At 29.9% G+C, this 26,198-nt stretch overlaps 1 protein-coding gene across 4 annotated transcripts; it reads left to right on the top strand.

Annotated features, from left to right (window-relative positions):
• Positions 1-10,621: 10,621 nt before the first annotated feature.
• On the top strand, positions 10,622-26,198 carry LOC148203322 (uncharacterized). Of its 4 annotated transcripts, none has more exons than XM_088105966.1 (8): positions 10,629-10,704; positions 10,828-10,893; positions 11,735-11,984; positions 13,263-13,390; positions 14,415-14,514; positions 17,576-18,097; positions 19,219-19,556; positions 20,247-26,198. In XM_088105966.1, exons 3-8 carry the CDS (start codon positions 11,825-11,827, stop codon positions 20,403-20,405), a joined length of 1,407 nt encoding a protein of 468 aa, XP_087962092.1. In that variant the 5' UTR covers positions 10,629-10,704; positions 10,828-10,893; positions 11,735-11,824; the 3' UTR covers positions 20,406-26,198. The 4 variants fall into 4 exon arrangements, with proteins under 4 accessions (XP_087962090.1, XP_087962092.1, XP_087962093.1 ...); XM_088105967.1 differs by having other exon boundaries at positions 10,648-10,704; positions 10,806-10,893; XM_088105964.1 differs by lacking the exon at positions 10,828-10,893 and having other exon boundaries at positions 10,622-10,704.

The raw sequence follows: 26,198 nt of genomic DNA, 5'->3' as shown, positions 1-26,198 counted from the left end.
GTATCAGTGAATTGACATATTTCTTTAATAAAAATGGTTTTCCTAAGAGAGAGAAAAAAAGCTCTTTTATATGAGAATTTGAAGAGATAAAACTTATACATGAGAAAGAAAAAACCAACCTTCTATCTCTGTACAGGAATCAATATCCAGAACTATTATCCATAAAAAATATATCATACTTTTTTCTTTTGTGTCTCTCTCAATTACGTTACTCATTCTAGTTCACACTCTTCTCTTCTATTTTTATCACTTTTTTTATTTTTAAAGTATGTTATATAAAAAGTTTATATGAATAAAACTTGTACATTTTCAAATGCAGTTTTATTTCACTGAAACAAAAATAGACTTAATGTGCTCTATAAGCCGACCAAGTTGACTTGTCGACTTTTGCACTGTTCTAATAAACTTTGTGGACCCCTATAGAATTAAATCCAGTACTTTTTTTTAACACTTTCTTTTAAAATTACCACGGTCTATTTATATATATATATATATATATATATATATATATATATATTTTTAAATAATATTTTATATTTCTTTGAAATTAAAACTAGATAAAAATTGAAAAAAAATTATAATATATTGATAATTTTATTTAAGCATACAACCTGATGAAAACTTCATTATATATTTATATTATTATTATTATTTTTAAATGGGAATGAGAGAGATGCATCACTCACAATATATCTAAGTTTTAAAAGAAAATTGAAATGAAGCTGTCATTGTGAGAGACTAGGGCCATGTTTAGAAATAGTTCATGAAAATGAAACACTCATAATTCACCTTTTAACAAGCCTACGTAATGGTAATTTTCTGTTTTGGTTTTATTATCTCATATATCAAATTTAAAGGCATGGATTAAAAAGGTTAAAATAAAAAATAAATTATATTTACTGTGAAAATTTACTGATATAACATATGGTTAAAAAAAATTAAAACATCATTGCAAATCATTCAACAAAGTTTTTAACAATTAAGAACATTATAAAAGACACTTTTTTTATGGTTTGTATTTAAGAGAAGAATTTATTTAAACTTTTTACCATTTTGGCAAGTCCATTTTTGTTAACGTATCTTGCATGCCAGATTGATTATTGTCTTTATCCTTCATATTTATTTATTTTTTCTGTGGTGAGAAAAAGAATTGATCTTTAATATTAGAAAAGAGAGAAGTGAAAAGAAAAAGAAAAGCATTTTGACTCCATTATTAGTGTCCAAACTCGTCATCATAACATTTTTGTTCCATTATAAATACACTACCCATTGCAGTCTCTTCTCTCCGTATCTCAAACTCAACACACACAACCTTTGCTCAAACAAAAAACACCAACGTTGTTCTTCCTCTTTCGCTTCTTCTTTTCTCTTCCCATGGAAGGAGGTGTGCCTGAGGCTGATATCTCAGCTTTCAGAGAATGTTTATCTCTTTCATGGAAAAACCCTTACGTTCTTCGCCTTGCTTTCTCTGCTGGAATCGGTGGTCTTCTCTTTGGTTATGACACTGGTAAATAACAGAAAAAGGAAAAAAAAAAATCCAACTTACCATACTCCATTTTTAACCATTTTCTCCTCTCTCTCTCCAAAAAAAAAAACATAAAAAATCTTGTTTTGTTTTTCCAGTTTCGTGTAATGAAACAACCCTTTCCTCTGTTTCTCACCATTCCCACTTTCATCTGCAAGCTTTTCTGAGTTCTAACCACAAAATCACTCATTTATTATGTTGGAAACTGCTGTATATTGCTTCTGGATCATATTAATTATGATAGATTAGTATATTTCAAAAGGGTGCATGAGTTTATTTTTATGATATGATTAATATATTTACATAAGCAGATAATAATATGATTAGTGTTGTTATAATGGTTTGTTTGTAATTGGGTTGATGATTGTAAGTGCAGGAGTTATATCTGGGGCTCTGTTGTATATCAGAGATGAATTCAAAGAAGTGGATAGAAAAACTTGGCTTCAGGTAATATTAATCTTTGATGCAGTTTCAGTCTTTCAATGAATTCAAAATTCTTGTGACTCCAAACCTACTTTCATGGACTTTAATGCCCTTTCTTACATCTTCTCTGTTCTCAGCCACCAACTTGCACAAAAAACAAACTCATCTTTTTCTATGTTTCAAACACTCATACTATTATAATCCACATATTCCATATTTTTACACACATGAGAAATAATAAATATATCTTTTTACATATAATTTTTATTAAAATAGCTTCCTCTTTTCAAGAAATATTCTCAATTTTAAATAAAATAATTATGATGGTCGTAATTAAGAAAAAAAAAGTATTTCGTCATTTATTTTTGGGCAGATTAAAGAGATTAAAACACTAACTAGTTTAGGAAGAAGATGAAAGTTTGTATTTGATAATCACTTGTCGTTTTTACTAATTTTGAGGTAAGTTTTCGTTTTGCCGTATTTAAATTGAAATTTTATTAAAAAGTAAATATTTTTGCCACCAGAGTTAACACAGAAAATCGATCCAGTATTTGGTAGTAAAGTTTTATTTATTTTTTCTATTTTTCATATTTTATTCATAATTTACTGGGAGTGTGAAAACCATGACTTGGTTTCTCAGTGATATATTTTTCTTATTATCTTTAAAGATAAATCTTAACTTAGCACGAATTAAGGGTTTTTTTTCAAGATAATATTATTTAATGTTCGTTCAAGAACTTTTGAATTCCATGATCCCGATTCACGGGATGAGATCCAGTTAATTAAATTAACTATTATTTAATATTATTAAAGTAACCCAGTTTTTTTATTCCCATAATTAACATTGCCCTTGCGTATATCTAANTTAGAGTGTTTAATATCTAAGAGCGTCTAACGTCTGATAAGCGCTAAATGTTAGAGAGTTTATAATAGAACGTTTAATTGTAATAACGTCTAAAAGAAAGTTAGACTATCTAGGATACATATAATCTCGCTAAACGCTTTAGAATTTACTTGAAACAAAAAAGCTTTAAATGTTAGTACAAATGTCATGCCCAAATTCTTAGGTCGTCTAATGTTTTAATGCATGTGCTCTTTTGTTTATGTTGTGCTCTTTTTTTTTTGTGCAGATTATCAACTTTATCAAAAACCTACTCAAAATTAGAATGACGTTAAGATATAGGAGGATATTCAAGAACATCTCTTACATGTTTTATGCTTACTTTCTTCGTACTCTCAGCACAATTGCTCTGCTAGAACGTAACATAACTTCTGACTTTATCCTAAAGATTACACCCTTAGAAGAAAGTCAAAAGTTCTAAGTAACAAATTTTTTTCAAAGAAGTCTATTTAAAGGAGTTTGCATGAAGAAAAAGAGAACTTTTGCTATCAAGAATATTGCTATGTCCTCTACTCTCTTTCTATGCTCCTTAGTCTATCTTTGAGAATATCTTTTACAAGTTTTTAGAATTTCATTATATTGATTGTATATCCTCTCCAAAAGAATTATCTTTTGTCTTGTAAGATTTCAAAAACGCCTTTATTGTTTTAGACGTAAATTCAAACACTTGTAAAGTTTAACTTAGTGGAGTTAAACATTCTAGACAATTGGTCTAACGTTGATATCATGAGTAATGAAACTCGTCTAACTAGTATAGTTAGTTTATAAACCAGGAGCGATTAAACTTGATTTTTAGTGGAACCTCTTAAAATGTTTTTAACAAAAAACTAGACGTATCTTAGTTTGAGTAAACCAATAAAATCAAAGTGTGTTTTGTTGCCTTTATGTTTAAACAAGTTTTCCATTCAACACTTTCTTTAAACCTAAGTGTTTAACTATTGTTACTGACTGTTTAACCCCTACAAGTAATATTAAACACTATTTGCATAATTTTTTTTTAAATCATTATTCAAACTTCCATTTTCTAATATTTTATTGTGTTTCAAATTCTATAAAATTGTGTGTAATTTTATTTATTTTTTATATAAAAATGTTTAAGTTATATTAGCACTGTTTTATAAAAACAATAACTTATTTGACATTTTTTATGGAAGATTCTTTTGAGAAAAAACCATTTCTTTTTAAACTGAAATTCACTGTCAAAATTAACTTAAAAGCTTATTGATATATAATATTTTTTAAATAGTCTATCAAAATAAATTCATAAAAGCTTTCAAAACATGAAAGAATTAAAAGAAAATGTGTTTTTATAAGTGTATCCAAATATAATTAATTTATGGACTTATAAAAATGATTTATTTTGAATATTTTTTTTCTTTCAAAATTATCTTATTTTTAAGCTTAAACAAATTCAACGTATTATATTTTCAACTTTTCAAAATAATGGAATTATGTATCTAAAATATGATTACAATTAAAAAATTATTTTGAATAATTTTTTATAAAACCAATATTTATATATAAAGAAAAAAAAGATATTAATAAAATATCATGTGAAACTTTGAAACTACTAAATAGATATTGCAAAAAAATATGAAAGAAAAAATTGAAAATACATTAAAAATGAAACTAATTTAATTTTGGAGGTCAACCCTAGGCCAATCCACTTTATGTGACTTTTGGGGTTTGGACTTTTAAAAAATCTCCTATGGTTCAAAAAAACAAGACTTGCTTTAGTGGGAGTTAGGGTGAGCCTATAGGCTAGAAGTTCAAATGACATTTCTACTCAATATTTCATAAAATATAGTGTATGCTTTATTTAAAAATCAATTGTTATTTCTTATGCATGTTTATTATATGATAACATTTTGTGTTTACTATTATCTTATTTGAATGTGTTATTGAAAATGGATTGGTTGATATCCAACCATGTTGTTCTTAATTATAAATATAAAACTTTAATATTTGATACAAATGCATAAGATGATTTTAGATATTTAAAGAATAATTTTAAAATAGTAAATGAAGTTGAAGATTTTATGATTTTATTTTTTTACGATTTTTTCTACATGAGTAATATCTCTTTTTTTTTTACATATTTCTTTCTCTTCTTCTAGTATATATAAATATGTCTCTTTTGAAATTTATAGTTTCTTTATATAAGGTCTTTTTTCTTCTATGTTTTTATAGTCACCTTCTTCTTTTGTATTGTCTTCCTTCATACATTTATAAGGTAGTTTGTGTTTTGAAAATTTTCCATGTAAATTCTTCCACTTTTGGATAAATTTGAAGATGACTTAATAGCTTATTTTGTTATCAGTTTTGTTTAATTTTGTCAATTAAGTCTCTTCTTTTAAAAGTGTGTCAAATTGATCATCACTTAAGCCTCAACGTTATCCCTTGCATTAAATACTAACAAACTGCGTTAACTTTTTTTTTCTCTTTTGCTTTTTTTTTCTTCTTTTGTCAATGCTATTTTTTCATACTTTTACAAAAACCTTCTCATTGCACCACTATTACTTATCATTGCACTTCCCAATTTTTTTTCTTTCCACTTTTCAAAACTTCTCATCTCTTATCCCTCAATTTTCTTTTTAATCAGTCCTTATAAATATTCTTGTAATACAATTTTTCTATTAAAGATAGTAAATATGGTTGAAAATTTTATATCGATTAAGAATAAAATTATTTGATAATATAAATAATTACAAATTTTATTTTATAAGTTATTTATATAATATTGAATTAAGTTTAAATATCTTTTAACATACTATTACACGAGTATTTATCATAGTGAAATTAATGATATTAAAGTTTACTATAATGAAATTGCTCATTAACTAAGTTTATTTTTACTTGTTATTATATTATTATTTGATCACCTAGTATTAAATATTTAATGTAGGATTTTTTTATATAAAAATTGTTTACAAATTTTTATAATTTTTTTGTTATCAAATTGTTTACAAATTTTTATACATTTTTTTTCTCAATAATTCTTGTATTTTTTTAGTCAAACACCTTCACTCTCACTTTTCGTTCTGTAATTTTTCTCTCATTTTGAGTCTTTCCAAATTCATATCTATAATCCAAATACAAAGTTAATTTTATAAAATAATATAAAACTTCTTCATATATCAACAATAATATTTACATATAAAAACAAAGAAATGTATAATTAATTTAATTAAAAACGAAATATAGTTTTCATAAATAATATAAATATGAAAAATATATTCTTAACTAAAAATGTAATCATACTACATAATCTATATCAATATTATAATTATAATTTGTTATCTTTTTCTACCTTTTAATTATATTATCCTAAATTCATTTTTTTTATTTAATTATATTATCTCAAATTAAACCGACATTTGACCAGTATAGTATTATTTCGTTAAGATAAATGTTATTTTTAGCTATACTTTTTCATATTTTTTAAAATTTATAATAATAATAAATATTGTTATTTTTATTTAATAACTAAGTGGAATAATGAAAGAGCAAACCCAGGTATAATATTTAAAAGTTTTTAATTTTAGTTGAACAATTTTAATTGTTCATTTAATTTAGTACAAAAATAGCATATAATGTTCAACGTCACCACTGATAAAAGAAAAGGATATAAAACGTCCAATGCCCTTTAAATTCGACATCAAAAGGTTAGTGAATTCAATAAAGATTTGAGCGGGAGATTGAAAATTCATTCAGTTTATTTTAGCGTGTCCGATACCCTATTCTCTTCTCAAACTTTTCTCGAACGAAGTTTGACGAGCATCATATGTAATATTTCTTTGATTTGATACAAATGCATGTTAATTAACTACTTTATGTATGATTTTTGTTTGTTTTAACCAATTATTTTCGTGCTCTTGTCCTTCATATACGCACTTTGCTTTCTCTCACTCACTGGTGACGAAACTTTATTCTGATGAACCCACCTTTTGAAGGTTAGTTTTCGTTTTCCTTTTGAAGAACTTATGTGTTGAACTTGTTTGTTTTTTTTGTTGAACTTGTTTGTTGTTGTTTGGTTGAACTTGTTTGTTGTTGTTTGATTGAACTTGTTTGTTGTTAGTTATTATTGTTTGTTGTTGTTGATAATACACTACACGTTCATATTCATGCTTTATAAAATACCAAAAACTGAAATTTATTGTTTTCTGCTTTTCAAGTTTCGTAGAGTTGTAAAAAAGGATCACATTTAATAAAAAAAATTGATTAACATCAAATATCGACAAAATTCGACGTCAACGTTGTATGACGTCGTTCGCGATTTTGTCGTTAAAAGCCCAAAATATTTGAAGTTGTACGCGATTTTTGTACTAGTATGAAGGTAGGTTGAAAATTGATAAAAATGTGAAGGAATGTTTCTCTCCATGATTTAGCATGAGTGTCTTGAACGACAACTTTTTTTGGTATTGCAAAAGTATGAAAGGATAACACTAACAAAAGAAAGAGAAAGATATGTTGTGTTACAGAAGACCATAGGAGAGAAAAACTAATTAACGCCATTTTTGCGTATTTAACGGAAGGGATGACATTGACGCAAAATTTATCAAGTGATGATCAAATTGACACACTTTTAAAAGAAGGGACTTAATTGACAAAATTCAGCAATATTAAGCCTTTGAAAATTTGAACGTATCTTAGATACAAACCAAGATAAATTATCTTGGCTAAACCTTTTTTCTTCATAAAAAGGTTAACAAAAACAACAACTAAACAAAAAGAATGGTTAGATCAAAGCAAAACTTCAATTAAACAATTCTTATAATTCTTGACAATGGTGTTTAAGATCTCAAAAATGTCAAAAAGAATTCTTTCAACTACTCAACAATGCAAAAGAAATAAAAGGTCAATTAAATTTTCACTCAAATTCTTAAAGTTTGTTAGCATTTTAAAGAATTATCAATCTTTGTAACCAAAATTTAAGTGAAAGATGAAATGATTTTCCAAATCTAAATAGAAGTTCAAGAATATTATGACAACTTCAAACAAAACAATTATGGTTTAAGGAACATAAACTAAAAAGACTAAAATAGGAATAAATATAGTAAAAGAGTAACACAATGTAACAAAATAAATAAGTAAGACAAAAAAAAAACACCAAAGAAATTAAAAAGACTACTGAACAAGGAAATGGTAAAGTTTCTTGTCAAATTCAATGAAGAAAAACAATATCAAGACAAGTTACAATGTTGGAATTATTTTTCTAAACTAAAGAGGAAAACAATCAATATTATATGTTGGCAAAGATTCATGATTCTTGGCACTTTTGATTCACATAACATTCGACAAAGGTCTTTTGTTTTGTGCCTTTGTATCCTAAAATTTAAAAACAATATTAAGAGTTGATCTATAAGATTTGAATATTTAATCTTTATGTTTAGAGTCTAATGTATCTCTAGAACTTTATCATAGAGTTCGCTAATACTAAGTAAATTGTACGAAGCCTTTTACTAACAATGCATTTTCAAGTGATAATAAATGAGAAATTTCCAACATATTCTGAGTATTTTCCCTTTATTATTGTCAACGTAACCATTTCTCTCTAGGAAAATTTTATTGAATTTGTCAAAGTAATCACTATCAAGTAAGTCATGTGTGTTATACGTATTGAGTAATCACTATTAAGATACAACATTAACTTGTTGTTACAAGACATGTTTACAAAACAAATTGAACAAAAGTTTTAGTTACCCAAATTATATCGGGTTCTTGATATTTTCTTTGGGATCAAAACATACTTCTCATTAAATATACAATAATTTCTAATATAAAAAAAAGTTATTATAAAAAAAATTATGGATTATCCTTTTTTCTAATAATAAAAACAAGTCACTGGTATAAATGATTTTACGAAGTTAAAAAAAAATCTATTTTTTTTTCTTTTGAAATGAAAAACCAATTCTAGCTTTGGCCATAACATATTTTTGTAAAGTTAGGAGTACATATAAATTTGATCTCCCTAATGTGAATTTTAGCTTTTCAGTCGATAGGATACATTTGTTACATGTTTTTTATAATCCTCACAATTATAAGTTTTTTATTGAGACTTTGATTTATTGTTGTCTAATAAATTTTCATAAATCATTTATAAAACATCAATATCAATTTTCAAATTGTCATTTTCCTCTCTTGTAATTGAGTTAATATATTCTCTCTTTTAAGTCTATTGTCTGAATAAGAAATACTTTTTCTTCTTTATGTAATTCATGAAATGCATAAAACAATTGATTATAGTTTTTCTTAATTTAAATTTCAAACCTATTTTTTTTTATTCAACATCTTCTATTAAGTAAATATTAACTTATCCTTCTTTGGGTTGTGGAACTCAAGAGAATAAAACATATATATCTGTTGTAGGAAAAGGGGTTAAACTAACCTTGTCTCTTTGAATGGTTGAAAAGAGACATAAATTTTCGTCTTTTTATAAAGATTTAGATTGTAATTTATAAAAATTCTTAGAAAAAAAAAAGAGAAAAAGAATCTTCTTCTGACTAATACATATTCTAAAATGACAAGGAACTTTTTGAATATTCATTCATGTATGCTTTCATAAAATAATTCAGAACTGTAACTCTATTTGTGTCATTGCTACACAATAGACAGATTATAAATAAAATGGATAATTCTAGTTAAGTGGAACTATTCTCCTATTTCATCTCCTATTTCATTGAAAGTTGTACGCAATCAAATATAAATTTTATTTATTTAATATTATATGAGAACATTACAAAACCATAATTACGACATGTGTGTAATAAAATAACTTCAATATTTTATTTTATACAATTGTATATATGATAAATATGATATAAAGTAATATATTAATTTATATAACATAGTCCATTAATTAAAATATCAAATTAAAAAAATTATTATTCAAATTCTTTAAAAATACACATTTGGATACTAATTATAATTTTAAACATCTTATTTTTTCCATAAATTTAAGAAAATAACCCCTTAAATGAAAATACACATTTATATATTTAGTTAAAACTATATTATTCAAGAAAGAAAATATAGATTTTGTTTGACTAAACCTACTTCAAAAGTGCTGTTTGACTAACCTACTCCAGGAGTGTGCCTTAATATGTTATTGAATTTCACCCTTCTTTAATTTAATACAATAGAACTCATAATCAAATCATTGTATACCAAATGTTATTCCTTCATCTAAAACAGTTCTTATGAGTCAATCACCAACACTTCAAAATGATATGAAGAGTCATATTATAAGAGTTGTTTTTAATAATGTTTTCTTTTAAATCGCACTTTTGTAAGGTTATATAATTAAAGTTTATGTCATTTTTTCTTAAAGTGTAATAAACAAATATTACTAATTATAATAAAAAGTGTAATACTATTCAAATTCAAATAATTGATATCCACCTCCAATTTTCACCTACAAGTTTATATACATACTTTCAATCTCTCTCTCTATATATATATATATAACTCATTTGTAACTGATAAAGTTGACTTCAAACTTGAACAACTATGCACAAGTGACGAAAAAGGACCAAACAAATAGGAGGCGCGTGGCTGACACTTTTTATAGAGTGAGTGGGGAATTTTTTACCCTCCCGCCATGAAGGTCCTCTCTTTCCGCGAAATAGCACGTGTCAACGCGTCACATTGAGCTGGTTCCACTATGCCACGCGTCATTCTCCTAGCGGTTGAATGCACAGATCCCATCCCAGCCGTCAGAACCATCATCCAACAACACATATACTACTTGAAGGTTCACACTGTCCATTCTCTTTCTCTCTCTTTTCTCACCCTAACCCAAATGGAATTTTAGAGAGAGAAACTAAGGGTTGGTTCGGTTGCCACCACCACACAGGTAATAATCGCCTCTCCAATTTCACTCTCAATCACCCTTTCACATTTTTTTTTTCAGGTAAATTATTTTTGTCCTTTTCTGTTCATAATTTTTTTTTTCAGAAACTGTTTCTTGGTCATGCAGTTGTTTGTTAGTTATGCTGGTGTGTAAGTGGAAGCTGAGACTTGGTTGTTATGTTTTCAATTTGTGGTGAGAATCTTTCTGTGGTTCGGTTTTTGGGTCTGCATGTGTGGCAATTGTGATTTGCTTGGTTTTTGCTGGGAATATTTTCGGGTTGACTTCCGATTTGAGGCGTCAATTCATGAGTTTCGTGTGTATTTTGAGACTTGGGGTTTTGGGTTTTGACTTTTTAAAGGCTTTTGGTTTTGGAGGTCATGGAGTTCAGGTTAAATTCTTTTGGCGATTAGAAAATAACTATAACTGGAAACATGCAACCATAGAAAATGGTCATAGAGATTTTTCTTTAGAATGTAAAATAGGGATTTACTAGTCAGGTTTTAGAACTCAGGAAGAGATTATGTTTTTGATTTCTTTGATTTAAGTAATTTTAGTTCTTATAAATTAGGCTATTGTGGTGAGTAATTATTATCCTAAGAACGAAAAGATGGATATGAAAGAAATTTGAACTTAAATTTGAACTTCCTTAATATGATCGCCTCAAGGGTGGAGCCTGGAAAATTATGAATATAGGTTAGATTAATTAATTCAAACTTGAATCTAATGTTTTGTAAGTTGATTTTCACATTGTGTAAGCAATTGTAAACTACTACTGTGATCTCCTTTAGGCTTGCTTGTATTTTGGGAAATAATTGTTTAGTGAGGTATTTTATTTTTTGTGGACTCTATGTTTTGAAAGTCTTATATACTTGGGCTTTTAGTTTCTGATTGGCAAATGCATGCTTCTAAATTCTGATATAAAAAGCTGCTTGCTTTTTGTGTGACTTCTTTTTATTAAAAATTCTTTATTTATTTTCCTACTGTCTATTATATAATTGGAAATTTAGATTTTTATTCTCTTTTTATGCAACAGCCTCTGCTGCTTTGACTGTCTAGAGGGACTTTGGTTCCCAACAGATGTGCCCAGTGCAAGATTGTTGCACCTACTGTAAGCACAAATCAAATGCCATCCCTAAAAATGAAGAGCAAAGTAAGCGTGAGCTGTTTAACAGAAACAAAGGACCTTCATGTGTGTTCGAAATCAAAAGTTATCGCCAAAAGCCCATGTTCTAAAATCATGATCTCTACACAGAAGGCTGAAATAGACACTACTTACCTAGATGGTAGGAGCCAGTTTCCAATCTGTTTGAGACTTTTTTCTTAGTATCTATTTGATTTCCTTTTTATTTTGCTAATCAGTGTCTTTATCAATGATTTTCGCATTTAACTTTGTTGTTCTTCTTCATCTTACCTTTTTGCTATTTTTAACATATATTATATAATATGCTACTGATTTAATCTTTCATGTGTGGACAAGAGATCACATTAATTCATGATATTGAGATTTTCTTTATTATGAATAAGTAGTGACTTTTCATTGTTCATAATTTATGAAAATTTGCAAGTTACAAAACAGTTCATGCTGATCCACCTGATCAATTATTATCTTCACTTGTTTGTTAATTAAGAAAACAAGTGATGTGTGAAATACATTACTTTTGGCATTATACTAGAAAAGACAAATTTAAGAACATCTCAAAATTTCCTTTGGATGTAGATTCTCTCATGTTAGTTTTTCAATTGACCATGTCATGTGAGAAAGTGAAGAAATTAAGGAACTCCTGCAATGGAAGCTACACCCCTACATAGGGACTAATAAATTGTCCTATGTAATGTTAACCATCACATGGCATAGTCATATGGAAAATTCAGGTGAGAAGATCTAAATCCTTGCTATAAATAAAAAATGAGAAAAAGAAAGACATGACAAAAGCAAAGAGATCCAAAAATGAAGCTACTTTACTTCCGTAAGGGTAGTCTTTACCTAGATAATGTGGATTACCAGTCTTTTCCATGGTCATCTAAGTTGATGCTTCTGAGCCACACAAATGAGGATGTACGAAAGATTGTTGTCTGTGATACCAATCTAGATTTTTAATCTGAGATTTAAAATTTTCGTTTCTGGTAAGCCCTTTATGAATTTCTGAACTGTAATCTTCAGGACTCTTCATTGTCATAAATTTGTTCTATTTGTAATGTTTTTGGAATCTTTGATCATAGTTTTCCAAAGTGCAGCTGTACTGCATCATTAATGTACAGCTATTAAACCATTATTTGGGGTTTTCTAAAAGTTTTAGTGTTAGATTATGGAACAGATAAAATTGTTATGGTAAGATTCATTTGGTATAACAGAACTAGTTCTTGATCTTTTGACTGAGTAGAGTGGGCCAACTATAGAACTTTGTATTCATTTCTTGCTGTTGTTTTCTACACAATCTGTTACTCTGCTGCAATAATGGGCATTTTACTCTCTGACTAACAATCTCCTGATTCATGGGATTGTGCTTAAATTATTTCATTTCAATTCTTCACATTTGATAGTTCTTGCTCTTTCTCTGTAGTTTCCTCAAGGACACAGCCGAAAGACATAGCATGCGATCAATCTGTTGACAGCAAAGAATTTCTGGATAAAGAGAAGTCTGAATCAGAGCACCAATTTTCTGTTTGTTCTTCTGTCCTGGGAAAAATGGTAGAGTTTGATTTATTGGCTTTAGACAATTGTTTTTTGGAAGTTCACTTCTTGTTTAATACTTTCTTTTTTGTCAATGCTTTGTGTATCTTTCTTTTACATACTAGTTTAGTAGACAAATGAGAAACAGGGAGAGGAATAAATTAAAACCATACACTGGTTATTTTAAAAACAACTTACTTTTGATCTATTTAGACAAACTTCTCCATAAACACTTTTAGGAAAAAAATAAGAAGGAAAAATGAAATGTGTTTTTCTATAAGCTAAAATTAGCATATGCATAAGTAATTTGTAGAAACTCTCTCATATAGCTTCTATAAATTCATATTTTTAATTTGTGTGTAAAGTAATTTTTACTTGTGGTAAACCTTGTTTCATTAATATTTTATTATTATTTTACTCTCCTAAAAGTATTTATAGATAATTTTTTACAAATAAAATAACCACATCCTGGATTTGTTCGAACTAGTTTAGACTTAAAAAAATTAGTTAATCAAGAATAAGTTTATTGAATTATTGTGGAATACCAAACACGTCTAGGATTTTAGAAATGTTATCTGACTTTTGATGGTTGGCAAGCACCCCGTAGTCAACTTAATTTGGGTATGTACTGTAACTATACTGATATATCCGTGCTATATTATATATATCATTCTCTCCCAGATAAATAAATTATGTCTTTTCCTAATTAAAGCATATTTCTAGAAGCTTTAGTTTTGGTTATAGTGAGAGCATTGAGGAACTACTTCTAGAAGTTTTGAGCGTAACATAGCTTTCCTGTTTAAAAGTTATGTTATGCCATATGATATCTGAACACATTGAGAGAAGAATAAAGGATGATTGGTCCGGGATGTGATGCTTCAATTTAATATGGAAGCTAAATATTTTTTCCTTGGCATTTTAAAAATAATAGTAGATTTTTATGCTAATGTTCATATCTTGTCAATCATTACTCTATACCTGTATCCGTGAGATTTGAACTTTTTTATCATGCACAACTGACAATTCGTTCTCTTTTTTCTAGGAACTAACCAACCCCTGTACAGCAAGCTTAGAAACAATATTTTCTCCTGCTTTTGAGCCCATTGAAGATCATTCACAACATTATACTGAAAAAGATGCAGGTATGAGACATGAGAATAATGAAATATCCTTTATCATATATATGACTTTCTTATGTGGTCGCTGACTAATTTTTGATCTTGACCATCCGTGTATCATTATATGATCTAAATTTATAGTTCTCACATTTTCAAAATGACAAATGTACTTGTTGTTTATGCTCTTATACATATTTTAATAGGAGAAAAGGGATGAAAGCGTAGAGGGACTGAATCTCAACTATATATGTAAAATAAATGGTTAAAAATAAAACAAAGATGTGTTCAATGTTTTTTTTTATTCTTGAAAATATCACATACTTTTAGTCCATTTTAAATTAATTTTTAGTTCCTACACTTGACATATTTAGTCTTAGTCCCTCACAGGATAGTAATAACATGAAAATCCCATCATTTTTGGTAAATACAGTTGTTCAAAATGAATGAAACTTTTGTAGGGACTAAAGAAACCATTGCATTATTTTAAGAGAATAAAAACATATTTAAACCTTGAAACAATCTTCGGTATACACACATATTTATATATGAATGCGAGTTACTCAAGAATGATAAACCAGAAAAATATATTTCAGTGTTCTTAAAGAGGACTGGTTATTGACCCGGTTAAAACATTGATTTCAAGATTCAATGTTTGAACTGGTAATAATAAGATTTTTATCTGTGATATTTTGTGTAATAAAATAACATAAAAGTTATAAGAAATCAGGATCTTCAATTTTAAGTTATATGAATGACTACGTTACATTTTAAAATAATTGAAAATAATTTATACTCATGTGAAATCTTAAAATATATCTTTTTATTTATCTTAAAAATGTTACAGATTAAAATTTAAAAAATTGAAAAAAAAAATAAAAACTGGTTTAAGCTGTTTTTGGACCAGTTTGACCGGTTATTTTCTGGTTTTGGGATGCTTCAATTTTTTTTTTTCAGCCCATTCTAGACTGTTTCAATTAGAACAATTTCCACTTTTTTTTTCTTAAAAAAACATTGATAAATTAAATAAAGATCATTGGCTCATATTAAATAGTCAAGATTCAAAATAAATCCACAATACTTTAAGTTGTCATGTGACCACTAATGAATTTTTAGTCTCGACCAACCTTGCATGTTTTACACTTCATTTGCCCATATTTTATAGTTTTTACATTCTTGTAATAAGAACTGCTTTTGTTTTATCTCGGAGTGTTTATTTATATATATGTTTATGGGGTAGGAACCCTTAATCTTCATCCTCAATTGATTTTACCATTATAGAATCTGCCACCTTCCTCACTATTAGCTGGGTCATTTGGGTATAAAAGAAGTCAAAGAAAATGGTTCCTTATCGGTCCTCATGTATAGTATAGTACTTGGAGTGTTGAGCTTGTTAGCTTCGAAACATGTATGCTTTGTTACGGTGTCAAAGTCACAAGCTCATGCTCCTTTGGATGTTTTTCTTCCTAATATATGGGTTCCAAGTCATGTCACTTTTGTTTTAGGGCATAAGTATTTTGTTACCTTCATTGATGAATTTTCTAGACGCATGTTTAAACATAGAATTATCAAGATTATTTGGTTTGATTATTTTTATTAAGGAAACTTCAAAGTTTGGTGGTTCTGTTTGTGTGTGCATAAAGTGATAATGCTAAAAAGCACTCCTTTTAATTCTTTTATGTTTAATAATGAAGTGATACATCTGTCTTCTTGTCTTCATACCCCCCAAAGAAATGGTATCATTGAATCTAAACTCTATTGTATTATGGAAATTGTGTATATTTTTTCGTAAGTACCAATTCTACCTTGAAAATTTTAGTAATATTGTTCTACCGTATTTATATATATATATATATGTGTGTGTGTGTGTGTGTGTATAAAGAATGTCTTCTGCTATTCATGAACAGATGCCACATTTTGTACTGTTTCCTGACTAACTCTTCTTATATTACTCCTTGGTTTTTTGTTTCCTGTTGCTTTTCATATGATCTTACTCTTGCGTTTTTTTGAGTTAATATCCTATATATGATCCAATTCTGTATTTGATGCTGCTTAAGAATATATGTAACTGTGAGAGAAGGCCTTCATATTCTTACAGGTTTTATTATTTAAGATTGACTGGTTATACAAAATCCAGTTTTTACAATTTCTCTTTGGTCCAGTAAACTCATAAATAGTTAGGATTGATTACTATTAAATTATCATTTTTTCATTTGGCCACCAAATCTGTAGCTATTTTCTGCATTGAATAACATAACATTATCTATCTTATTGGTTCTATGAAATCTTATTTATTTACTGTCTACCAGTCATTTTGTTATTTAGTTTCAGGGACATGTATAGACAATAATAAATAGGAATGACGTTTTAAAATTTCAGACAAAATCAACAAACAGTTTGCCATAATTCAAAAGTCTGTTACCTGGGACTCCAGTCACAAAATACCATATAATTGAAATTATTAAATCATTCCATATGAAATTTTCCCTCTGCTATGCCAACAATTTCTGTTGCATCCATATACTAACCCTATAATTTGCTTACATACCATGCAACTATGACAGGATGTTGGAAGGTTTTGAATTCAACATTTCAAGATCGGGATTATTGAATATAGGAATTACCGGTGTTTGTTGGACATAGTTTTAAATCTTGAAGTAGTCAAGTATCAAAAGAAGACATGCATGATAGTCATAGCGTACTGGTTAGGGACCTGTACGCCAGTTACAAAACTTAAAATAAGATACATCAGAAAACAAACAGAAGGTCTTGCAAAGACATGACTGGTACCCGTTAAAGAATGCCCACAAAACCAAAGTCTGTGCACCTGACTAAAACAAGAATTTAAGGCCCTAAAACGAAAGTGGTGAAATACCCCTATGATTGAACATGTAATATTTTGGCTTAAAATTTCTACACTGTAAATTTGTGAGATTTACAGTCGAACACTATTTCCCAGTGGACCAGATTAGTTAGAGGTGTTTGATTCTTAAGTTTCTTTTTTATATTGAACTGCCTGCATCACAATGTATGCCTCTTACCTCCTGATTATTTGATTGTCATCATTTATACTTGGATTCTATTTTAGGGAGCATTGGTGATGCAAACTTGGAAGGACTGGGAGCTGATGAGGGAAGAACCATATGTGGTTATGAGACATGTGATGTGTCTGACTTTTACATTTCTGACATGATCATTACAAGCTTACCCTTTGGTGGAAATTCCTTTGATGATGATATCAGTGAAACCAACTGTCTATCTGATTATGCATCTGCTGAGCCTTCCATGTTTACTGCATCTGAACAGTACATGATCCTGCCTGCTCTCGAAGATGATATTAAAGTTGGCTGTACTTCTGATCTCATATCATTTGAAGAAACTGTGATGGTTCGAGAAAGTGCCAGTTTGTATTCGGCAATGGGTCAGATAAGATCCTGCAACCAGGAGTTAGATGTTAAAAGTGACTTGGATAAATCAGAGTGCTTTGATCCACAATCATTTATCAAGAATCTACCCGATCTATCAGAAATAGAAGGGAATGGGCAGCCAACCCTAATTCCTAAGCAATCTCCAAGAAGAAAATCAATAACTCTAGTGCTTGATTTAGATGGTAAGAAAATAATTTAGCATTTCTCCCACAGAATATTAATAATCAATAGTTATTAATATAGCATTGAGATAAATTGACACCATTAACTTAAATTATCTTTATAATATCAATTCACCATTCCTTATTTATTATGATTATAAGTTGCTTTTGATGCATGACAACCTTTTTTCACTTTATAATTGTTATTTATACAGATTGGTCTCTACCATGAAAATATGTGACTTTACTTTTGCTTAAGAATAAAATTTGGATTATTTATCTTCGGACTTTTTAATGCTTTAGCTCAAAAAAGGTATCCATGTGAATATATTTTTTGTCCATGACATGGCAAAGCTTATTATTTTCACCTAAATTGTCAAAAATAATATTAATTTTGCCCAGAGAAACAATTTGTAAATATCAGATGCATATTTAAACATGGATATATGCTATACATTTATTGGCAAGGAACAAACATTCGTATTGTTGAAATCATAGTCACAGGATATAGGTAATAAGTAAAAGAGAATAAAAAAATAGAAAAATATAATCTCAAATTGATATTGTGTGCTATGGTTTGTTGTAAAATACAAAATACTAGCAGCTCAAAACATATTTAGGATAAGTACTATAGCCCAAGCCTACTCTAATACAATTATATAATAAGACGTTTAATTCTAATTGAATAAGAATTAGGAATAAGTTGGAATTTTTTTCTTTAATTTCTCAATTAACTGACTATTAAACATACTTTTTTGAAACTGTAGAGTAGAAATAAGTTGGTAGAGTAGAAATAATGTAGAAATTAAAAGGTGTTTGATTAAAGAAGAATAGAGATGAGCTGAGGAGAGAGATAGCGAGATGAATAAAAATAGGTGGCAAATAGTATAATGTCTCTTCAAGTATTTCTTCTCTTCTCTTCCACCAAACACACCATATCATTTTTACCCTCCCATGTCCTTCCCTTTCCTCTCTACCGAACAGTGGCATAGTTTGACTGATTTGTTTACGCATCTCTACTGGATGATATTTGTCTATTTCATTCATACAAAGCAGATTTATCATTTTTCTGAATTTCTTGAAATATTTACTGTTTGAAAAGACTTTTTACCTAGCCACCTGTCATGTTTTCTTGTATCCAGAAACGCTTGTTCATTCTACACTGGAACACTGTGATGATGCGGATTTCACTTTTAGTGTTTTCTTCAATATGAAAGAATACACGGTATATGTGAAACAAAGGCCGTATCTCCATGCATTCTTGGAGAGAGTATCAGAGATGTTTGAAGTAGTTATTTTTACTGCCAGCCAGAGCATATATGCAAAGCAACTACTTGATATATTGGATCCTGATGGAAGATTTATCTCTCGTCGCATGTATAGAGAATCATGCCTTTTCTCAGATGGAAATTACACAAAAGATCTTACTATATTAGGTGTTGATCTTGCAAAAGTTGCTATAATTGATAATTCACCTCAGGTATGTAACCCGTTGCTCACTTTTGTTGGTTCAACTATTGTCTTCAGTTCCCAAGTTTTAAGTAGTTTATAATATCTGTTTAGTATTCAACTCTGACCATAGTGCTATTTTGTGTCTGAGGGTAATTAAAAATATTTCGCTTTTCTAATTGTTGTAAATATTAGAAGGTTTAAGGCACATATAAACTTATTATGGTAAAAGCTTCGCAAGTTATCAATTGGACTCCTTCAGCAAGCATTAGATGAGCATTGGGCTTTAACATTTGCCAAGACAATAATACAATAGAAGAAATTTGAGATTGCTTACAATGAGTTAATAATAACTTAATAACCTTGTCTTTGGTGTTTGGATGTAAGGTAAAGGAAGGGAAATTTAGTCGGACCTTGTCTGAAAGTTTTTAAATAAGGGAAGGGTGGAGGAAGTTTTCTTCTTTTCCCCGCATGATTGGGCTGGGGTTGAAGGCTTTATTTTAAAGAGGAAAATAGTCCTCATTCTCTCCTTCACATCCTTAAACATCCATACAAGAGGAGATAACTCTCTTCCATCCCCTTCTCTCAACTCTTCATCCCTTTCCCTACTTATAAACACATAGAGGCTCCCATCACCCTGGATAGGGGTGGGGAGATATTATTTTCTTTAATGAATATTCTTGGGTATTTAATCCTTCTATTCTTATATAATGCATTTCAGGTTTTCCGGTTGCAAGTGAATAATGGTATTCCTATAAAGAGTTGGTTTGATGATCCATTAGATTGCGCACTGATGTCACTACTTCCTTTTCTTGAGACCTTGGCTGATGCTGATGATGTCCGCCCTATCATAGCAAAGAGATATGGTAACAAAGAATAAGGTTTCTCATTAGACCAAATTTAGCTGATCTTCTTTCTTCTAGGATTAAGAAAAAAATTGGCCTCTAATTAGATGCTAAAGCCTCCTTTCTATTTGAGTTTGAGATGAATTAACCTATAAAATAAACTATTGGTTATCTTATTGTTGAGTCCAGAATTGGTTCCCCTTTCTTCTCAGTTGACAAATGTGGAGTTCTGTGTTTCTCTCAAAAGGTAGTTGTAGCCACCATCTCTTTGTCTTCACTTCCTCGTGTTAGTCCTTGTACAGTAAAAGTTTGAATATTCCGTGGGGGTGTACATGAAATTTATCATATTAAGGAATATAGTTCTGAAAGTTACATATTTCATTTGTGTTTCATATTAAAGGCCAATCAATTTTCATGCGTGCTGATAGAAATGGAACCTTTTATTAATCTTTTTATTGACATATACTCCTTTAATGTTATGATTCAAATATTTTCTTATGGACATTGATTGATGAAGTGTGTAATTTGTCGTCTAAAGAGGCAATTTTAGTTTGATATATTAAGAAATACTGAACTATTTGTCCAGGAACAGTAAAAAATAGTAGGAAAAACTGAGAAAGTACAAATTGAAAAGGGGTAAATTTTTTAGAGCTGAATTTGTGACAATCAAGTTAACAGTTCTATGGATGAGATTGAATACTATTTATTTATTAATCTTTCAATTTGAAACATACAAATATATGATCATAGACATGAAACATCAAGTTCGTGAAAATAATTGAATAGTATAGTTTTGAGGATAATTATGTATGATGATAATCTTGTTTCATTTAAGGTTCCAGTTACTTGGATACTTTAGTTTTGAGGATAGCTATGTATGATGATAACCTTGTTTCATTTAAGGTTTCGGTTGCATTTTGAAACTAATTGCAGCATACGGATGCCAAATTAATCCCTTTCATTATCTAAACATCCAGATAAATAAGTGTTTAGTTCATCATCCTGCTGTTTATGATTCAATGAAAAATTGTTCCTGCATCCGCTTTTCCTTGCTGTTGAAATATTAAGTAGATTGCAATGCCAGCCCAGGATGATATATACATATTTGATTGAGGTAGTATTTAGCCAACTCTTTTATTTTCTCTTCTCCTTAAAATAAGTTTGGAACATTTTCTTTAAAGAGCTCTCAATAGTTATTTTATTTTTAAAATGCTAGGTGGTGTTTTCAAAACAAGTTGTCATTTACTCTCTTTCTCTATCTCTCTCCCTGTCCTCTCAATTTCTCTGTACCCACTTTCTGTCTTTTGTACTCCCCTCTTTCTCTCTCTCTTCCTCTGCTCTTCTGCCATCACTCTCGAGTCCTCTTTTAAACTTTAAAAAAATTGAAAATTACCAAACAACTAATTTATTTTTAGAGCTCTTATTTTGAGCTTTAACTTTAAAGTAGTTCTTAAGATATAATATAAAGAAGAATGTTGGTCCAAACATAGTCTTAGTTGACTTTGTTTCAATTTATAACATATTTAATTTGATTTTATGTAAATAAATAGCTTTCTTTTAAGAGATTTCCTGTACATAATGTAATCCGGACCATTTCTGTAGATCCAGCTTCAATTTTTTCTTATTTTGAATTCTCCATGTATCTATATATATCATGTATCTTGTGTTGTTTAATAAATCAGAAATCTACATATTCTTTAGTCCTTTCCTCTGGTCTATTTATGTCATCTAGATATTCATATGACCTGAGTTACTGTGCTGAATATATTCAAAATCAAGTGATGGCTCATGTTTCTGGATTTTTCAGTTATGTCCTGGGTTAAATATCCGTATTATGATATGCATAGATGTGTATTTGTTAAATGTGTCGGGCCCATCCCTTTATTGTTTCTGTTCAATTTCATAATGCCATCTGGCTGGGTTGTGAAAATAATAATAAAATAGATAAGGATGAGGAAAGAGAAAATCCTGTGTCTGGGCTTTCACAAGGATACAAGTTGGGACTATTAAGTATATTCTCTAAAACTTTTTATCAAATGGTTCTTTGTTAGGTTACCACATTAGCAGTATGATAGGTTAGCTACTAATTAGTTAGTTAGGTTCAATAGTTTGAATAAGTCATGTTGCCCATAAATAAGAAGGGAGGGAGAGAAATAGATCATCTTGTTGTATGGGGGAGGAAATTGGGGGCCTATTGGCGTTGGGAAATTTGATGTAGTTCTTTCCTGTTCTTTCCAGTAAAGATATCTGATTTCTATTGACTGGTATCAGAATATTGTATTGTAGCTGTGGGTATGATGAAGATTTTGAAAATAATTCGAACTTTTGATGGAAAAGAGGCCTATTGGTGGCCAATAAACGTGTAGAGAATATTTTGAGGCCATGGTGTTAGAAAAGGAGTTATCTTAGGCTGTAATGGCATTGTTGTTCTCAATCAGTAGAAACAGAGTAATTAAAAGGGAAATTTGGTTTACCTATGTGAAGGAAGCAGTCAAAAGACTTCATCCAGAGAGTACTTTTGATTAAGAGGATTGAGTTTGGGATGAGGAGAACCCATGGGAGCCGAGAAACAGACTCAAGAATGTAGATACAAGGGTGAAAAGCAAGAACCTTCACATTCGAGATAAAACAAACTGTTGTTAATTGGAACCAGCAGCAAAATTAGAGTTCCAAAACCGTAATCAAGGTTGTGGATAGAACATCAATGGGGAGGAAGCAAAAGAAACAAAGAACAAGAGTGATAATTTAGCAAATCAGTTGATTGAGAATAAGAGAAACCTTAGTATGTGCATGGACGAAGATGTGAGAGATAGTAAAACCCGATGAGTTCTAGTCAACCTACCATCAGCTGTGTAGGAGCTCAGGCACTAGTGTGTAAACCACTGCTTCAACCACCAGACTCAAATGCTTCCATTTAGGAGAATGGGTAGTCATTCTGTCACATGTGTACACCAACCCAGATTCCATCATCAGAATGGCAAAGGACACGTATGGCGCATGAAACAGAGACAGAAAGATTGGATTTGTCTTAGTTATCCAAAGCATTGATATGTGGGGATATGGTCTATGTTACCTTGAAAATGAAGAGGGTCGAGAAGGAAGTGGTTCTGCTGGCCCAAACATTAATTCCATTCACGAGCTAACAAGAGTTAAAGTCTTAGGCAATGTCTAGCTCATTGACCAAGTTGTACTACCATTACTAACAGATCAAGATGTGTGTGGTAACCGATGCAATGATAATAGTGGGGTCAAAAGATGGGGTGGTTGCTGTCCCACCTCATACCAGTAGAACAGACAGGAAGGGAGAAGGAGCCAACCCCAATTCATTAGCCTAATTAGTCAAGCCCATATATGATATATTTGTTCTGTTGTTCTAAGCCCAGTACTGTGGCATTAGTTTCTTTTTGGTTGTGTGCAAATGGAGCTTGTAGGCTGAGCTTCTTTTCTAATTTATTGGGTCAGATCCAACAAAAGAAAGTGAAGCGTTGCTATAGTTATCATCTTGTGCCACTTACCTTGGTGCAATTCGGAAGGGAGTCAGAATCTCAGTCCTGTGCTGGGCCAATTGATACTTAGTTTCACAGCCAATAATATTACAAAAATATGTCATTGGAAAAGAATAGAGGTATTCAACTAGTTGCATTTGACCAAGAATGGCTTGATGATATCTTTGGAGCTGCTGTGGGGGTGGGATTTGGCTTGGTTGTCATACTTCAAATAATTGGAACTCTGGTTGAACTTGCAGCTGTAAGCGATTTCATCTTGAAGACAATGTGAATGCTTTTTATTTTTGGACGGGAGTATTGTTAGGTGACCCCAATTTGCAGTTAGTTACAATAGGTTAGTTACCCATTAGTTAATTTTAAGATTGAGTTAGTTACATGGTCTGAATAAGGCGTGTTACCTATATATGATGGGAAGTTAGACATAGATCATCTTGTCATATATGAGAGGAAATTAGGGCCTTTGTCACTGGGAGGTGCTGACGCAAGTTCAATAGTTTGTCTTTTATTCTATTAATTGGGGAGTGGGGAGTTCTTCCTTACTCTTTCCATAAAAGATACCAGGACTCAAGACCAAGATCATTCACTAAATAAAAAGGTTGACTATGCAAGAAATGGCTGAATATACTTTTTTGGAGTTCAATGCTTGAAATTTTTTTGGTAATCAGATGGAAGAAAGATAGAGAATTGCTCTTAACCTGATAATCTTAACACACTTGCAATAAACTATTAAGTGGTTAATAAAAATTATTCCTTTGGTTTCTGAAACTTATTGAAAGATTAATTGTCAAGAATGGTATATCAAAATTGTGAATGAGGGATGCTTATACTGTCTTTAATTTTAAATGTGCATCATCATTGTAGACATAAAGTATTTTGGCCACTATCAGGTCTGAATTGGAAGCCATCATCCTTGATAATTTCAATTGAGTTGTCAAGATTTGAGAGGTAACAAACTAGCTTTCCCGCGTTTTCCATTATTTCTTTAAACTTCAAACTAACTTGATATAAATTTCCATTCAAGATTATCCTGTACTGAGTTCTGGTTCAAGCAATCATTTTATATATCAACTAAATTGTTTTCTAAGCTTCCAAGTGATCAGTTGTAATGCTTATCTTGATAACTTGACCATTTCCTTCATATGTATCTAGACTTTTATTGTCATTGTGGAAAACAGTTGGCACAGGTGGAAGGAGAATAATATAATTTTGTAAATATTCTTGAGTATCACATACTTGGCTGTACTGCTATATACTTTACTAGTAATAAATTTACTATTATCATCCTCTATAATGGTACGCGGGTGATATAAGAAGTGTCATTTATTAGGATTGCCATTGGTGTATATTAGAAAACATAAGTTAAGATTGAATTACCTGTGTGACAATGATTTTGCTTCAATGGTTTACAAATGGATAGGATATCCCTAATGCTATGGCTGACAGCCGGAGGATGTTGAGTGTTGCCTGTAGTGTTGTATCTTTCGATATAGTTTATTAAACTTAAATGTTTTACGCAGCCGTATCAGTGTAACCCTCTCCAGAGTATCGACTTATAAGTCAACCTTAGTGCAGTGGACTTGTTTGAGGTAATCTAATATAACAACTACAACAGGAGGTGATATATTTTAAAAGGAGTAATATATTATTGTCATTATATCATCAGTATGCTACAGTGAACAATTTAACTATATGTGATCGAATGGAAATATTGGAAGTTAAGTATCTGTGTTTGTGCATATGATATGATATGTATGTTTATGTGGTTTATTCTAGAAGAGAGGTGGTTTTTGGACCTTTTTTAATCTGCCCGACAGTCCTTTAGGTTTGGATTATAAGTTCATAGACTTGGCCTGTATTAAATAGCTGACTATCACTGCTTTAATGATTGTCTGCTATTCCTTCCTATCTTCATATGCTTTCATGATTTTGCATCCATTGCCTGCAGGTCTGTGAAGAAAATTTTATTAGATTATCCCTCTAATGGCTGTTTGATAGGTATGTAAATTTTGATTACACAGGAATCCAGAAGATATGTTAATTATATTGCCATAATATTTTAACCATGTTTCACCTTCCTTACCTGAAGCAAGGCGCTGTGTAAAGTTGTAAAATCTAACTGGGAAATTTTAAGACATTGTTATTTTCTTTTTCTTTCCCTGGCCATTTTTCATTCTTGTCTTTACAATTGGCTGTAAACCTATGTAAATACTAGGAAGAAGGTTGTTAAAGTTTTGTTGTAGCTCTTTTGATCTTTAGTTGACTTAGAATATGGTCATTTAATGCGATATTTAGCATACTAAGTTAAAATGTTTGGTTTATTTA

This window comes from Vigna umbellata, chromosome 2, assembly GCF_029865625.1.
Source record: "Vigna umbellata cultivar VRB3 chromosome 2, Vumbellata_1.0, whole genome shotgun sequence".
NCBI lineage: Eukaryota > Viridiplantae > Streptophyta > Magnoliopsida > Fabales > Fabaceae > Vigna > Vigna umbellata.
Note: the sequence above shows the minus strand (reverse complement) of the source record. Positions and strands in the feature narration are given on the sequence as shown.

Excerpts from the sequence above, each read along its gene's own strand:
- LOC148203322 (XM_088105964.1), top strand. The coding sequence starts at position 11,825 with ATGCCATCCCTAAAAATGAAGAGCAAAGTAAGCGTGAGCTGTTTAACA. Across the intron at positions 13,391-14,414 it reads CTTCTGTCCTGGGAAAAATG|GAACTAACCAACCCCTGTAC; the intron begins GTAGAGTTTGAT and ends TCTTTTTTCTAG. Across the intron at positions 19,557-20,246 it reads TAATTGATAATTCACCTCAG|GTTTTCCGGTTGCAAGTGAA; the intron begins GTATGTAACCCG and ends AATGCATTTCAG.